The sequence below is a fragment of the Panthera uncia genome (assembly GCF_023721935.1).
Source record: "Panthera uncia isolate 11264 chromosome E2 unlocalized genomic scaffold, Puncia_PCG_1.0 HiC_scaffold_20, whole genome shotgun sequence".
Taxonomy (NCBI): domain Eukaryota; kingdom Metazoa; phylum Chordata; class Mammalia; order Carnivora; family Felidae; genus Panthera; species Panthera uncia.
The window spans coordinates 20054360-20067846 of NW_026057589.1; the positions used below are offsets into that span (position 1 = coordinate 20054360).

Consider the following 13487-nt stretch of genomic DNA (forward strand, 5'->3'; position numbering starts at 1 on the left):
TTTTAGAAGCAGGCTGCATGGAAATGACAAAGTGAGATCTTTACTGCATAGTCTTAGATTCTTACTGGGAAAGGCAGACCTATATATCCCTCTGACCCTCATTCCCATAGCACCCTACTTATAAAATTCCTTGGGCAGTGGCCATGACTATCCCCCATTCCCTGGGGATAGGTAGGAGCTTCTGAAAAATCACATCCATATAGGAAAAAAAAAGTTTCCTTAAATCATGGCTCCAACTTTGGTGCCAGATGCACATTTGTGGAGTAGGCGGCCAGTCAGATTCTCACCTGAGCAGTTAATAAAATCTATTGCCCCTTGATGGATTTTTTTTTCTGCAAGCTAGAATTGATCTGTCGTATTTGTGATTTGTGAGATGGCAAGGAAACACCAAACACCATCATGACTTGGGCCACAGTTGGAAAAAAAGAAAAAAAAGAAAAAGAAAGAAAGGGGGGAAAAATCCACCGCCAAGTCTTTCCAGGCGTGGAGAGGGCTGGAACTGCTGGGGTCATTTTATTTGATTTATTGGAAATAAAGTGGATCTTATTAACATTTTAATAAAGAGAATCTTTTTGCACTGGGCTGGAAGTGTTCGCCAGTCCCCGGTGCAATTCCATTCTCTGCAAAGTGGATTCGGCTGGCGTTGCCCAGCGTGATTTGTGAGGCTGGGCCCCAACAGTCCAAAAAGGCAAAAAGGGCTGCCTCCTCCGAGGGGCTCGCTCTGTGCGAGGTGCTCGCCCTGTATCTGCCATGCAAAACGAGGGAGCTTTATGAAGGAATCCGTCTTGTAAAGCCATTGGTCCTGGTCATCAGCCTCTACCCAATGCTTTCGTGATGCTGCCGCTGATCTATTTGGGAAGTTGGCTGGCTGGTGAGGCAGAGCCTCTCCTCAAAGCCTGGCTCCCACGGAAAATATGCTCAGTGCAGCCAAGTGCATGAATGAAAACGCCGCCGGGCGCTTCTAGTCGGACAAAATGCAGCCGAGAACTCCGCTCCTCCTGTGCGTTCTCCTGTCCCAGGTAGGGAAGAGGGGCAGCCGGGCGCGCCCCGCGCCCCGTTTCTGCATTCCGATCGTCTGGCGCCAGCAGGGAGAGGGGGCTTTCGCGGGTCGGGGGACTGTGGGGCGCGGCGGCGAAGAAAGCCTGGGGCTCGAAGGGAGGTCATTCCCAGCCCCAGAGATCCTCGGGGCGCGGGGAGGGGGGGGGGCGGCGGTTTCCCACTCCGGTGTGTGTGTGTGTGTGTGTGTGTGTGTGTACGTTCAGGGGAGGAGGAGAGAACTCCCGAGTCCCCCCCTTTTTTTTTCCGCAAGCAGGGGCGACATTCTCGCCTACATCAAGTGGGGTAACTTTGATTCGCCTCCTCCTCCGGTGGCTCATGCATTGGAGAAAGACTCAGTTGGAGGCGACTCCAGCGAGTCGTGGTTTCCCCAGCGCAGCGCCGAACAGGGGGAAGCGCAGCTCCGGTCCGGATTGCGGGCTGCCGGGCTGGAGAGGCCGGCCTGGCATCGCCGACTTCCCGGGGCGCCCGGGCCCCCTCGCCCAGCCCCGCGGCGCGCAGGAAGGCGCCTCCCGCCAGCCCAGCGCTGCAGCCCGGCTGCTGCTGTCGCTCAAAGGCGCCGACTCTGGCCGCGCCCGCATCGGGGTTCTTTTCCTCCCCGATCTCGGGCCCAGAGCGCGTCCTCCCCCGCCCCCCGCCAGGACGCAGGCCCCAGCCCCCCGCGCCCCCTTTGTGCAGCCAGCTGGAGCCCCGGCCCGGAGCCCCGACTGCCGCCTCTGCTGCCTTCCCGGGCGGGCGCGGAGCGCAGAGAAAAGTTCAAGCCTTGCCCACCAGGGCTGCAGCTGCCTGTTAACCCTCGGAGCGCTGAGGCGCGAGGGAAGGACCGGGGATCCGGGAGAAGGCAGGGGGTGCGGTGCGACCGAGACGTGATTGTCCAGCTGCCGCCTCTGGATCTCCAAGATCTCGGGAAGTTTGTGTGCAGGAAAGCATACTCCGAGGAGGCCCGACCGGAGGTGCGGGCCGCTGAGGGGCACGCCCAGCCCTGTTCTGGGGCCTGTGGTTTCTGAGAGAGCAAGGCTACTCCCTCCCCGAGGCTTCCCTTGAAGCCCGTGGGACTCGGGATGAGCTGGCAGCCTACAAGTGGGTGGGTAAGATCAAGGCAGGGCCAGGCAGAGAGGAGGGAAGGAGACAGGGAGTGCTTTCGGGTGCTAGGAATGGGGGTTGAGTTCCTGGCCAGGACTCCTGGGTGCCAGGGGCCTGGGCACATGTGTGAGTGTGCTGGAGAGAGGGAGGGTGAGGCAGGCAGGATCCCAGGCGAGGGCTGGCTGGGATGTGGGGGTGCAGGGCATCGAAGGGAGGCCACTGCTGGATCCATGTTGGGGTTAGACTTTGGAAAGGGGCCAGTGTCCCAGGAACGCAGTGACCGTGTAAATGACTTAAAGTGGGGGCTAGTAGGTGGATGCCGGTGTCTGGGGACTGGGTAAGGTGCCTGGCTACGGAGCCCCTCCCCCACCCATGCTTTCTGCCTTCCCTGGATACACAGCCCCCATTCAGAACTGCCCAGTTACACTCCTTTCCTAACAGGGCTTTGCTGCCTGATTCTCTTGGGGGGGGGGGGGTGTCTCTGTAACCTCAAGTCCTGCCACAAATCTTATGTCTATCTGTGGACTAGTTTTCCAGACTTTCTGGACTCCAGTGGTCCCTGAGGCTGTATGTATGTACATATATCCCTATTTAGCAGGATGGTTCAGAGGATGCTTCTGATTCAGACAGATCCTCTCTGCCATATGCTACTGGTACCACCTTGGGCACGTTGTTGAACATCTCTGGGCTTTCTGATTCTCCACTGTGAAATGATCTCTCCGCCTTCCTGGGATCGCCAGGCAGATTGATTGCATTCAACAGGATGTCCTAGGTAATGCGTTTACCATGAGGCCTGGCACACTGGGAACTGTTGGTGTCTGGGAGCACTTCCCTCCCACCCTGCCTTTCCCTAGGACTTTACAGTCCTTTTCTCTCTCAGCGTGCTGGGACCTCAGTCAGGGTCGCAGACCTGGCCCAAAGTTATGCCTCCTTTTGAGCAAGACAGACCATGCGGCAGCACCCAGCAATCCCTGTGCACTAGGGGCTCCTCACAGGATACCTTTTGCAAAGCAACTGGTGTGTCTTCTCCTGCAGGGCCCAGCCAGCACAGGTGGGTTCTGCAGGCTGTGAGCTCACTCATTCCTAAGTGTGGGGCAGCAGAGGTGTTACCAGGAATGGAATCGCCTGCTCTCAGAGGCTTGTTTCTGTCTTACATTATTACCCGTAATCAGAGCAATCGTCCACATTAGGACGCTAAGTGATATCCCGGTTGCAACAGCACCTTGCAGAGAAATCATTTTGGTGTAATTCATTTCATGGGCAAGAGGTTCCAGGCCACAGCTCCGTGTGCCATAGGGAAAAGCGGGGAAAGTCTTAGAGGCTTTGAGTCCACCAGCGAAAACAGAACTTTCTTGAGGCAGAGAGAAAACATACGGAAGGGAAAAACAATGTAATAAAGCAAATTAGTCACTCGGTCCTAAGTGGTGTTCAGGCAAGCATGTATGTGTTTTTCCATCGCAATTGTAATATTCTGGGTCTGGCTTTGGAAGCCATCAATCTCTGTAAGTTTATTGGCTAGGTTGCTCTTTTAGGCATTTTGGAAAGGGGAAGAGGAATTCTAAGCAACAATGGCTGGAAGCTGGCAAAATTGAGAGACAGTGGCCTCTCTTCTCCCCTGGGGTGTTTTGGGAAAGGCTGTCCCAGAAGTGGCCTCTGGCATTTGGCTATGATAAATAATGAGTGTGAAACAAATCAAGGGAGGCATGACATAGAAATTCCACTGTAAATATGATTCCCCGCCCCCCTATTTGGGTATGGCTTACCAGTAGCCAAAAGTTCTAACAATGAATGAGTAATCCCCCAAGAATTAGAATTTTAGGGAGTGGTTCAGGTTTGGAGAGCAGTCACTTGGGAGTGACTAAAAACGTTCCACAGAGTTCTGAGATGTTGATTTAAAATGGGGCTCTTTCTTGGAGGCAGCGTCTTGATTTTCAGGATTGTAAATGAGAACCTGTGTGTTTTTGTACCCCCAGAACATCATATATTGTAGTTTAAGGGCAGTGTTTATTTGCAGAACCTTTCTGATGAAGAGAAAAGATTATGGGAGTAGCAGAGGGCACCCCCAGCCCTGACGTGGGGTCCACATGTGACAACCCATAAGATTTGAAACACACTGGGGCAACAGAGACGTAAGTGGTGAGAAGAGTCAAAGTGGTAGAGTTCAGATGGCTGAACAATTTTTTTAGCAAGTTCCCGAGGAGATTTAATAAACTGCAAGGCTGAATATGTGATCTGGAGTTTATGTGATGCCACAGTCTATATTAAAAGCCCAACCGTCATCTTAGCTAATCTCTTCTGCTCTGCTTCCCTCCCTTCTCTCCTTTGCTATCTTTAGCCCCTTGGGTTTTCCATTAAATAAAATCTAATTCCTTCTAGAAGTGTCTCCTATGTGTTAGCGTAAAATTGCCTCACAAACCAATGTACCCAATAAGTGCAGTGTCTAGAAGGACTGGCATTTGCCTGTGTGCGTCGAATCTCAGTTGGAAGTTTACTGTTTCAGCAAAACTACGGGTAGGCTCTTGAGAACATCCTTCTTTTCTTTCCCTCCTTCCAGAAAAACCGTTGCTTGGGAGAATCCAGTTTATTTCCGTTCAGTGGAAGGGAAGGAAAATGCCAAGCTATGGATTCAGTGACAGTCATATCGTCGAAATAGCCAACAGTGTTTCCTATTTCTTTGTGCCTGTGTCCATCTCTGTGTGTTTCAATCTTGTTTTAATACCTGTTGAAAAATTTCTCCAGAAGAGGGCTCCATCCACAGCTTTACAAAATTCTGAACCTACAGCTGCTATATTTTAAAGAACCTCAGCGTAGTCGCTCTATCAACACACTACTGTTCTCCTTATTCCCAATTATTTTCTGGAAGCTACCCCAATGAGAAGTCCTACCATTTTGCACTCAGTATCTTTCCTCCTTTATTCCCTACTACACTTGCTTCTGTTCCATCTTATTCTTCAACTACGTTTCCCCTCTGAGTATTAGAGCAGGGAACATTTCAAAGACCTTTGTAGACAATACAATATGAAATGTGAGGAAGTTCTGAAATTTCCTGGCATTTGATTTCATTTGGACCTGGTTTTTCTCTTTAGGCAGCCAAAAGGCAGGCACAGTTACCCCACTAGGTAACTACCCAGAAGAATGACTCATGAGCCGGATTCACTCACCCTCCGGCACCAGTTGAAAAGGAGAGGGAAATATGTCTGTCATCCAATTACAATAATCAGTTGGGCAGAATCAAATCAAATGACCAGTGGTTTTGGCATTGTTTCCACTTAGCTGCGGGCAAGTTGCCCATGCGCCTGAGAGAATCGGAGCCTCCTGAAGGTTGCTGCCAATACAGTTCCCCGCAGCCTGTCTCCTCTCTAGCTACCTGGGGATCCCCTGGCTCCTCCTCCCTGAGCAGACAGGACAGATGATGATGGGCTGGACTGTAGGATCCCCTTCACTAGGCACTAAGCAGTAGCTTAGAGTAGAAAGCAGCTGCTCTTCACTCCTGAGAGAAGCAGCTAAGGGCAGGCCAGAGAACAGAAGAAATGGCATTTCAAACTTGAAACACAGACTGAGGTAGGGTTCATGTTGGTGAATGGGTCACCCTTTGGCCCAGCAGGTTGAACCTCGAGACACCTGCCTGGCAGTACTAAAGCTCACACATCCCAATTCTGCAACTCTGGCTTCTGGGCAAAGCAGCCACAGGCCAAATGTAGATTATGGATGTGTTTTGTTGGGCCCAAATGTTTTGAAAAGTTGGAAATCGTACATTAAAAAAAAAAATCCAGGTCTCCTGCATTTCTTAAAATGTCAGAAGGTCAGGGAACCTGAGAGCTGCCCTCCCACTTGGCCACACTTCACTAGAGGGGAGTTACTACTGCCCCCTTTAGGCGGGGCATGCCTCTGTAATTTGCCACAGTCCCCACCAGCCCCTACTACTCACCCACCGGTTGTACCTGCTTATTTTGCCCCATAGCCATTTGTGTTGGGAACTTCCGCTTTCACAAATTTTGAGACTTAATTGCATTGATGCGGGGTGTGTGTGTGTGTGTGTGTGTGTGTGTGTGTGTGATAGGCTATTTGGAAAGGAAGGGACATGCCTCTTTTTGATCACTGTGATTGAACTAGATTGACACTTGCCTTGGAAGAACAAAGGGACTACACCTCCTTCCTGAGAACATTCCTACCATCAGTGCCGTTGGGTGACTGGGGGTACCCAGAACACCAGGACACCCAGATCATCGCTCCATGTGTAATAGTTACACCCAGAGAAGTAATGCACCGCAGCTTTGAGTCAGTCAGGGTGTGGGTATAGCGGAGTGTTGGTACAGCCCAAACATTGCTCTGTATCAACAGTCCCAGGGCTCTGGGAGTATGGATGGCTTGTAGGCCCCAGTGCGCTGTTAGACCAGGAAGCATCTGTGCCCTTGGAGTACAGTGACTTTCTGGGCATTGTCATTCTAACAGTGTTGCTCACCCACAGTATGAGTGTCATCAGAACATCACGATAACTTATTGTACTCAGCCCTGCAGGGGACTCTGGGAGCACCGAGCCAGCTCTCAGAGCATTTGTAACTTCAAGGTAACGTTAGTTCCAGAGCTTTGTTGCCTAGAGTACTTTTATACACAGGACATTGCCACCCCTACCACCAACTGGAGTTTGTATGATGTTTTTGTAACTGTTTTTAATACTTAACACCCACTATAGTCTACCCATAGTGTTAATGCTGTAATTAATGTCCTCTGGCTCCATAAATACTAGACTAATCTGTCCACCCATCCTATCCCAAGAGGTAAGCCTCAGATAACTTGTTTTCCTTAGCCTCAGACCTCAAAGATCAGGGTAAATATAACTACACATATAAAAAAAAAAAAAAAAAGGTGATTGTTTTTCCTCTGTCAGTTGCCAAGAGAAGTCAAATTCCTGAAAATTAGCATTAGGAATAGGCACGTTTTGACATGTCATGTCTCATTTCAAAGGCCTCAGCAGGCATCACCCAATCTGCTACAGAAGCACAAAGCCCCTGTGTCTCCCAGCTGAGTGGAGGCCGGGCTGGGGTGCAGGGCCGCAGCTGTTCAGCCGAGAGCAGCCCCTGCCACATGCCTGGGCAGGGCCAGGAAGTGAGCTCAGCCTCTGGAGGAGCCCAGGGACCCTGCAAGGAATGTGGCAGACTCCATCCCTGCCTTCTGCGGCCTCCGGGCCAAAGTCTGTCTCCTCTGGGGGTGGCAGGGAACCGATTCTCCACGAGCTGCCTGACGCGGTGCCTGCAAGTGCCTGGAGCTTGGGCCTGTGTGATAATCTCCCTCTTAGCAGGAGTAGGGCCTGCAGAAGTTTGCCAGACCCTGCCCGCGGAACCCGTGGATGGCTCAGGCCATACAGGCTCTGCCTTCAACTGCCATGTGCTGCTGGGCTTCTGGGATCATCTAACGCAGGGGTTGCAAAGGGCAGCCTGTGGGCTAATTCTTGCCTGCAGCCTGTTTTTATAAATAGTTTTATTGGAACATAGCCATGCCCATTCATTTATATAATTGTCTATGGCCGAGTGTGTGCTATAACAACAGAGTTGACACCATATGGCCACAAAGCCTAAAATATTTACTATTTGGCCCTTTACAGAACAAGTTTGCTGACTTCTGTTCTGACTCAAAATGACAGCCAGAGGGACTGTAGGGAACTTTCTCAAGGGGCAGGGAGCCATTAGGGATTCAGTCATCAGGGACTGTCCCCTCCAAGCCCCAAGCACTCAAACAACTTGACTTTAAGGAGATTTACCTAGGACTGAATGGATCAGTAAGTATCTGTGATATCCACAGAGGACCTACTATGTGCTCAGGTTACGACTCCTGGTAAGGCCGACTCAGTCTCTGCTCTCTTGGGGTTCAGGCCTCGAGAGATCCCTGGGCAGTGGAGATCAAGGTCAATTACTGAATAATTCGAAGCAGAGAAACTGCTATCACCGAAGAAGACACAGTTGTGTGAAGTTGTGCTGTTCTATCCAGTGTGCTGGTCTGTGCCTCGTCTTTCTCCCCCACTAAACTATAAGGTCCATCACAGCACATGCTGTTGTCTGATTGGTTTACTTCTGTATCCCTAGGGCCTAGGACAGTGCTGGTGTACAGCAGGCCCTCAGCAAACGTGAATGAATGAATGAATGAATGAACGAATGAATATAAGAAAGGCATCAGATCCAGATGAAGGACCTGGGAGGCTTCCCTGATAGCCTGATGCTTCATCACAGTCTGGAGGAGTAGTGAGCCTTACAGACAGGGGAATGCCAGAAGGTGTGGGCAGGGAAAAGCATTCCAGGCAGAAAGCACAGCCTGAGGGAAGTCTCTGTGCAGGAGGAAGTAACCACGATAGGAGGAGCAGCTGGGTGGTGCCAGAGCCCCTGGGATTTGGCAGCCACCACAGGGATTTTGGTGTTTGTCCTGGAGCAGTGGGAAGCCATTGAAACTAATAAGGGGAGGGTGTGGTGTGACAAGGTCATATTTTCACTTTGGAAAGGTCACCCTGGCTGTAGTGTGGGGAATGGATCGACACCGGGTACGAACGGAAGTGAGAAGCCAGTCCAGGCCTGAGGTCGCAGGAGTAACAGTGCAGGAGAGAGGAAACAGACGCACCACTCAGAGCATCCAAGAGACATTTAGGGCAGAACCTGGCAGGGCTCGGTCTCTGGGTTCACAGATGGCAGAGCACGGGCCAGGGAGGGGTGAAGTAGCGAGCTTGAGTTCTGACTCTTTCAATTGGCAGGAAGCTGCCAATTGCCCAAAGAAGGAACCCAGGTGTTTGACATCATAAGCAGGGTCTGAGGGCCGTTTCCATGGGGCTGTTAGCCAGCCTGCACCAGTGCTCCTTGGGAGAGGCCTCCCGGGCCCCCATGACACCCATGCTCATGGACCCAGTCCGTGTTCGCACCTGGGACGGGCACTGTGGGGGCCTGGAAGTGCCCTTGTCTAGAGAGACTGATGCGTCGCCTCTATAATTAACCAATCTCTGAGGCTTTTCATGCAAAAGATATTTGGGAGAAACATTGCCAAGCCCTTTAATCGTTTCTTGAACATTCAATCAGCAGCACTAGAAATATTTCTTACATGAAGCAAATAATGATCTACTACTTTCGGCAATCACTTTCCGAATGCTAACAAGTCTTCATTTCTGCATGTTGGATGTGGCCTTGGTGACTCTTCTGTTTCCAGATGCGGTAGAATCTTCAGCTGGGTGCTGGGGAGTAGTATGCTGGTAAATGTTTAAAAACTGGATCTCTCTCTCTCTCTCAAAAAAAAAAAAAAAAAAAAAAAAAAAAAAAAAGAGCACCACAGCTATGTTATCCTCCAAAGATGAGGGATACACAGGTGTCTGCTCCTTAAGTTTTTATTGAGGAATTTAGGGAATTCGTAGGGAAACAGGATGGGCCTGGAACCTGTTCTCAGGGGGCTTGCTACCTACAGAGGGCAACCACGAGAAAATAAATAGCTGAAATAATACGAATTTGGTAATTGTTGCAATAGGAGACAATAGAGACTAAACCAGCTCAAAGGGGTGGTTGCTGTGACCTCCCTCCCATCCTTCCATTTTGCCCTCCCTCCCCCACCACTTACATCCATGTTTCCTTCTTTCTTCCCATAATTATTAAAATCTACCAAGGGCAGGGACACCTGGGGGGCTCAGTTGGTTAAGCTCCGGTCATGATTTCGCCATTTGTGAGTTTGAGCCCCGCGTGCATCTGGCTCTGTGCTGACAGCTCAGAGCCTGGAGCCTGCTTTGGATATTGTGTCTCCCTGTCTCTCTGCCCCTCCCCTGCTCATGCTCTGTTCTCTTTCTCTCAAAAATAAATAAACATTAAAAAATTAAAAAAAAAAAAAACCTACCAGGTGCCAAGAATGCTGCTGATTTGGGGATGCAGAGGTGAATACAACACCTGGTCCTGAATAGGGCCCGTGCTGGAGGTGACTCAGGGCCTATGGTCTGCCAGGACTCAGAGGAACGAGCGTCTCAGCTTGCTTCAGAGAGTTAGGAAGACTTCTGAGATTTTAAGAAGTGAGTTTGAATCCTGGCCGTCTGCGTGCTGTGTGACCTCAGATGAGTTACCTTATTTCCCTCCTCTTCTGTTTCCTCCTGCGTCTGGGCAAGGAGAGGGAGTAGGTGTAACTGCCCAGCAGGGTTCCGGTTAAGTCCACTATGCTCATGACCCTTTCCGGTGGCTGACAAATGCTCTATGGATGCTAAAGGAATGTTGGTGTATTAACTTGCACATACTGTGCTCCAGGGAAGCTTGTGGCTTGCAGGCACCATGGGGCCTTGGCCTTGATCATCTGAGTAACCTAGAGGGGAAGAACATGCTCGTGTATTTAAAATGCATGGGCATTAAAAAATAAATAAATAAAGTTTGCTTTCTAGAGAAGGATTTGCCAGTTCCCATATTGGTAGCTCCCCAAAGATGGCTCCCCTTGGGATTTCATGCCTCATAAAATCACTTGATCTGGTGGGATCTTATCTACTAGATGTATCTTCTTAGCAGCTGTTTCCCTGGAGGCTTTTTCAGGGCACTGTGTGTGTGTGTGTGTGTGTGTGTACATGTGAGCACCGTGAGCACTTATGATTATGATTTAAAATATATCAAAATACCTGTAGCAAATTTACTGTATAATTTATTGCTATGTGCTGGTTGCATACATTAGCTCAAATCTTTATTGCAAACCTTAGGGACAACTATTCTTAACCCATTTTATATATGATGAAAAGAAGTGCAGAGTGGTTGAGTCATTTGCCTAAGGCCACACAGCCCCTAGGAATGCAGACCAGGGATTGGGCCCATCCATTTCTGATTCTTGTGCATATGAGTTTTCCTCCATATTTCACTCATGTATGAAAGCTTCCTCCCTTATCCCCCCAAAGGTTGTAAGAGTTTTCTTCCTTGACTATTTTGTTTTCTGGCTCTCCTGGAGTTAAAATGGCTACTTGTAGTGACCCCATTTTTGAATTCCTGGTCTCTAAAAGTGGGCCTGGGACCTGGGCCTCCTGTCTGGGTTAATGATTGCAACCTTCAGAACTGGGTTAGCCCAGGATCAGTTATGTTGTCACTGAGTCCTTGCTGTTGACCAGGGACCACCACCCATCCACACTGCATGCTTTGCTCAGCAAGAATGGCTGTCTTGCTAAGAATAGCCACACAGATGCTGGGACTGAGCCAGGGTGTGGTTCTTCTGTGGCCTCCAGCGCAGGTAAATTCTCTCATGGTAAATTTGCTGGCTGTTTCCTGTCTGCTGCTAAGCTCTGAGGCTGGATGGCATTCCTCCCCAAGGGTGCCGAGGGGCTCCAATGTTCCCTGAGCGCCACTGACTACAACATTTTCCCCAATCCATAGGAAAATGAGAAATATACAGCCTGCAGCTATATTGAAACACACAGATCTATGGTGCATTGCAACTGAACTGAATCTAACCTGAAGTGTAGTTCTGTTTTACCAGAAGCGTTTTCTTTTTTCCTTTTAATTCAGTTTAAGTGCCTTTAGTCAGGGTAGCCATTGATTCAGTGAACATTTGCTGTATGTGCCTGGCATTGTCTTATGTACTGGTGGCATAGCAGAGGGCGCTCACAGGGCCCCTGTGCAGGTGGGTGGACACATTCTCACCCTGCCCCAGCCCTCACCACTCCACATGGTGGCCTTGCATTGCTGCCTCTCTCAGGACGTTTGGATCTATGCACCCCAATGTGTACACCTCATGTTTCAGTCACTTAACAAGTATTAGCTGATCAGCCACTGTGTCGCAGCATCATGCTTTACACTGGGTTAGCAACAGTGGTTAAGAAAGACGGGATTGCCTGCCTTCACAGAGTCTACCTTCCAATGATGGAGAGAGGCAGTAAACCACAAAAATAAGTAAATATAATAATTTTGGATAGTGATGGTGCTGTAAAACAATTGCATTTGGATAGTCAGTTGCTCTGAGTTTATCCACAGCCCTCCCTTGGGATGGAAAGTTCATTGTTCTGATGTGATGACCTTTTTAGTTTCAGGGATGAAATGTCCTATTGTTTGTAAATGAAGTTAGCTAACTACTGCCTATCACAGTTTTATCTTCAATTTATGATGGTAAATAGAGTGGTAAAGTGTTGTTGCCAAACCTTTGTCCATTCTCTATTTTTTGTGTTTCTTGAAATTTTGCTTTTGGGAATCTAAAGATACTGCGACCAAAGATTTGCACTACAGGTGGGTAATCTCTTTCTGCAAAGAATAAAATATATATCTATAGAAGAAAAATATGTCTCTCTTGCAGCTACTCAACACTATCCATGTAGTGTGAAAACAGTTACATACAGTATGTAAACAAATGGGTAGGTCTGTATTTCAATAAAACTTTATTTACAAAAACAAGCAGAGCTGGATTTGGCCCTCAGGCTGTAGTTTGCCAACTTCTGATCAAATCCATTAGCTGCCTTACTGGTTGGTTAAACTGGGATAGGGTCAAGGCCAAGGAGAGAGACGATTTCTTTGGCCTGTTGTTACCATGAGAACTGTGGCAGTTCTCAGTTACCATGAGATACTGTGACAGTATCACTTGATTATTCCACGTTAGCTTTGTTCAAGGTAAAGATTAACCATGAAACATCATTCTCAGACCAGCTCTAAACTATCTAATAATTTAGCTTTTGTAGTAACTATCTGGACTACAATTCTTAAGGCTTCCTTGCCACCCAAAAGTATATTGATGTTAAACACTGTATCTTAGGTTGTGTTCCCCCAAACAGTGACGGAGATACAGGCTTGGATGCAGGGAGCTAATCTGAGAAATGATTCCGAGGCACAGAAGTGAGGAACACGAAACAAGAAAGAAGGAAAGACAGTAAAGAATGTGTCATTGAGCTGGTTATGGTCATGAGCAACTAGGGCTCCTTACTGCCGGGGCCCCTCAGCACTGTGTGAAACTTGCTTCAGGATGGTCCCTTTGTAGGATGGGAGGCTGGGGTGAGTATCCACTATCCCAGTCTTCCGTTGGTCAAGGGTGGCCCCTGGCACCATTAATTTCTCTGTGTTTCCCCACTGAACCTTTGTGGCTCTGGAGGAGCAACCATGGTTTTGGAAGACTCCTGAGTGGAAAAGTAGAGAGGTGTGGCATGGACTTAGACTGGCAGTATATGTCCTGGGTAGGGCATGAGTATGTAAGAGATTTCAGTTGCCTCCCTTACACGTTACTGAAAACTTCCTTAGTAGAGCCAATGATGAAGGAAAGGGTCATGGTTGTGTTTTTTTTTTTTTTAAACCTGCTGAGTTTGGTTTAGTACCTACCTGCAGGTATTCTCTTTCCCACTAGATGGTACCAGTATGCCAAAGCCCTGGAATGCTACCTTAGGGCCTCATCAT

The 13487-nt window shown here is 49.1% G+C and overlaps 1 protein-coding gene across 4 annotated transcripts in view; it reads left to right on the forward strand.

Annotated features, from left to right (window-relative positions):
- Nucleotides 1-853: 853 nt before the first annotated feature.
- CDH13 (cadherin 13) overlaps nucleotides 854-13487 on the forward strand; it is a 1039621-nt gene continuing 1026987 nt past the window's right edge. For all 4 annotated transcript variants that reach the window (XM_049622721.1, XM_049622720.1, XM_049622722.1 and 1 more), the window contains exon 1: nucleotides 854-1019. In XM_049622721.1, the coding sequence (XP_049478678.1) occupies nucleotides 975-1019 (45 nt within the window). In that variant the 5' untranslated portion in view covers nucleotides 854-974. The remainder of the gene's footprint in view (nucleotides 1020-13487) is intronic.